Here is a 1878-nt window from a genome sequence, read left to right as displayed (position 1 = left end):
AAAGTTATCATAGTGACCTTCTTAAATTATCCTTTGCTGCCGTTCAGAAATGGCAGTCCGAAGATTGAGAATTTTGGCCGATTATTGGTATTCTCGGACACCACGCTTTGAGAGCTTATAACTTTCTATGCACTCTTGCTAGAGCTACAAGTTTGTCACGCAAATAAAGGATAACTATTGCTATAATACTTTGCAGTTTCATGAGATGGCAATGTATAGTTTTCCTAAAACAAGTGTCCGAAAATTGATGGTGTACGATCATTGATAATGTACTCTACATACATGTATATCAATGCTCTTTTGCTATATAAAGGTTAAGCACAATTTTTGAGCTACAATTTTTTTACAAAAATTGATGACACATTCAACATGTCCTTGGTATAGATCTATAAACACATTGGGCCAATTCTAACTGAACATTTGACCTTGTCAAAGTCCCTGTTCATGGTGTTAATTATTGATACTATATACAGTACACTTGTAAATATCCACTATTAAACTCACTGGAACTGGATCAAACTTCTTAAGTTACAAATAATTTTGCCCATGGTTTCACCTGACTTGGGGTCAAGATTATTTTTAGTTAGGCTATTTCAAAATAGTGAAGTAAATGATTAAAATCAATTGCTGAATGCAAACAATACACTTACACAAGAATGCGAAGATTAGTCATTGAAGAAATGACTGGTTGTAGCTCTAAGAGCTTTTGATTTCCAAGCTCATTACCATAAAGCCTGAAAATAGCCAAAATATGCTTCATTAGCAACTATATTATTATATACATGTACCTCAGTTCAGTAAGATGTGGCATTTTTTCTAATACATCAGTCAACGGGCTCCCTCCTTCATTGCCAATAGGATTAAATTGTGATCTTACCCTAATTCAAAAATAATTTAATTTTCTATATCTGTGCTTTTAAATGATCGAAACTCACTGCATATCTATGGCATTGGTAAAAATGGCTTTTACTTCATCCATTTGGTAATTCATAGCTCTAATTCCACCAGAACCAACCTGACAGTAATTCATGACTAGCTCCCTCAGATCGAGAGGACACTGAGAGACTGAGTACCCAATAGCAGCACAGTCAGAAGAATTAAGAATGATATTACTAACATCAACCTTTCCGTTCCTCGATGCCAGGAAAGCCCTGCAGTTTTGAGTGCTGTACTCAGACTTCTGAGCTTCAAAGAGACAATGGGCAAGGAACAGTGTTTCACTGCCTTGGGATGAATTTGCAGCTAAGATCTTATCAAAGTATACTGGAGATGAGGGGCTGTGCTTAGTAAGACCAAAGAAAAACCTCCACAATTGTCTCAAATCATTAGACCTTCCATGTAACTCAATATACTCCAGACAATTTTCAGAGCTAACTCTACTGAGGTAGTAAGCTCCCAGGAACTCCTGAACGGTCAAGTGCTGGAAACTGTACTGTGGCTCTTCAAAATTTGTTTGAATCTTTTTAGTATAGTTAGACAAAATGCCCAAGCCATTCTTTGATAACTTGTTACGATAAGAGCGACTGCTAAAATGATCAGGGAAGTGGTCTATGAGATAACTGTCCCCAAAAATCAAGTGTGATACAAGCTTTGTTTCAAAAGCAATCATGCAGATTGCATGGAACAAGTCCAATTCATCTTGTCCCTCCTCTTTCAGCTCTCTTTCTACATCTTTGAAATTCCTAATGTTGATGTAGTCAACTGCCTTCTCTCTTCTAATGTAGCGGATAATGGAATGAGCAATGAACTGAATATAGATCTCAGTTTCTGTCTCAGGGAGTGGATTACTGCCCTTGAACTGGTTAATGTACAGTATTATTGCCAAGTGTAGTGGTAGATAGCACATGTCTTTGACATTTGGATGACTATCAAGGTATG

General features: G+C 36.8%; 1 protein-coding gene across 1 annotated transcript in view; it reads right to left on the bottom strand.

Annotated features, from left to right (window-relative positions):
* LOC109586870 (uncharacterized) overlaps positions 1 to 1872 on the bottom strand; it is a 5294-nt gene extending 3422 nt beyond the window's left edge. The window contains exons 1-4 of the mRNA XM_020003099.1: positions 936 to 1872; positions 789 to 878; positions 651 to 734; positions 505 to 588 (exon numbers count right to left, since the gene is read on the bottom strand). Coding sequence (XP_019858658.1) covers positions 505 to 588; positions 651 to 734; positions 789 to 878; positions 936 to 1846 — 1169 coding nt within the window. The 5' untranslated portion in view covers positions 1847 to 1872. The remainder of the gene's footprint in view (positions 1 to 504; positions 589 to 650; positions 735 to 788; positions 879 to 935) is intronic.
* Between the last annotated feature and the right edge of the window lie 6 nt (positions 1873 to 1878).

Source organism: Amphimedon queenslandica, unplaced genomic scaffold (assembly GCF_000090795.2).
Source record: "Amphimedon queenslandica unplaced genomic scaffold, v1.1 AMPQUscaffold_12758, whole genome shotgun sequence".
Taxonomy (NCBI): domain Eukaryota; kingdom Metazoa; phylum Porifera; class Demospongiae; order Haplosclerida; family Niphatidae; genus Amphimedon; species Amphimedon queenslandica.
Note: the sequence above shows the minus strand (reverse complement) of the source record. Positions and strands in the feature narration are given on the sequence as shown.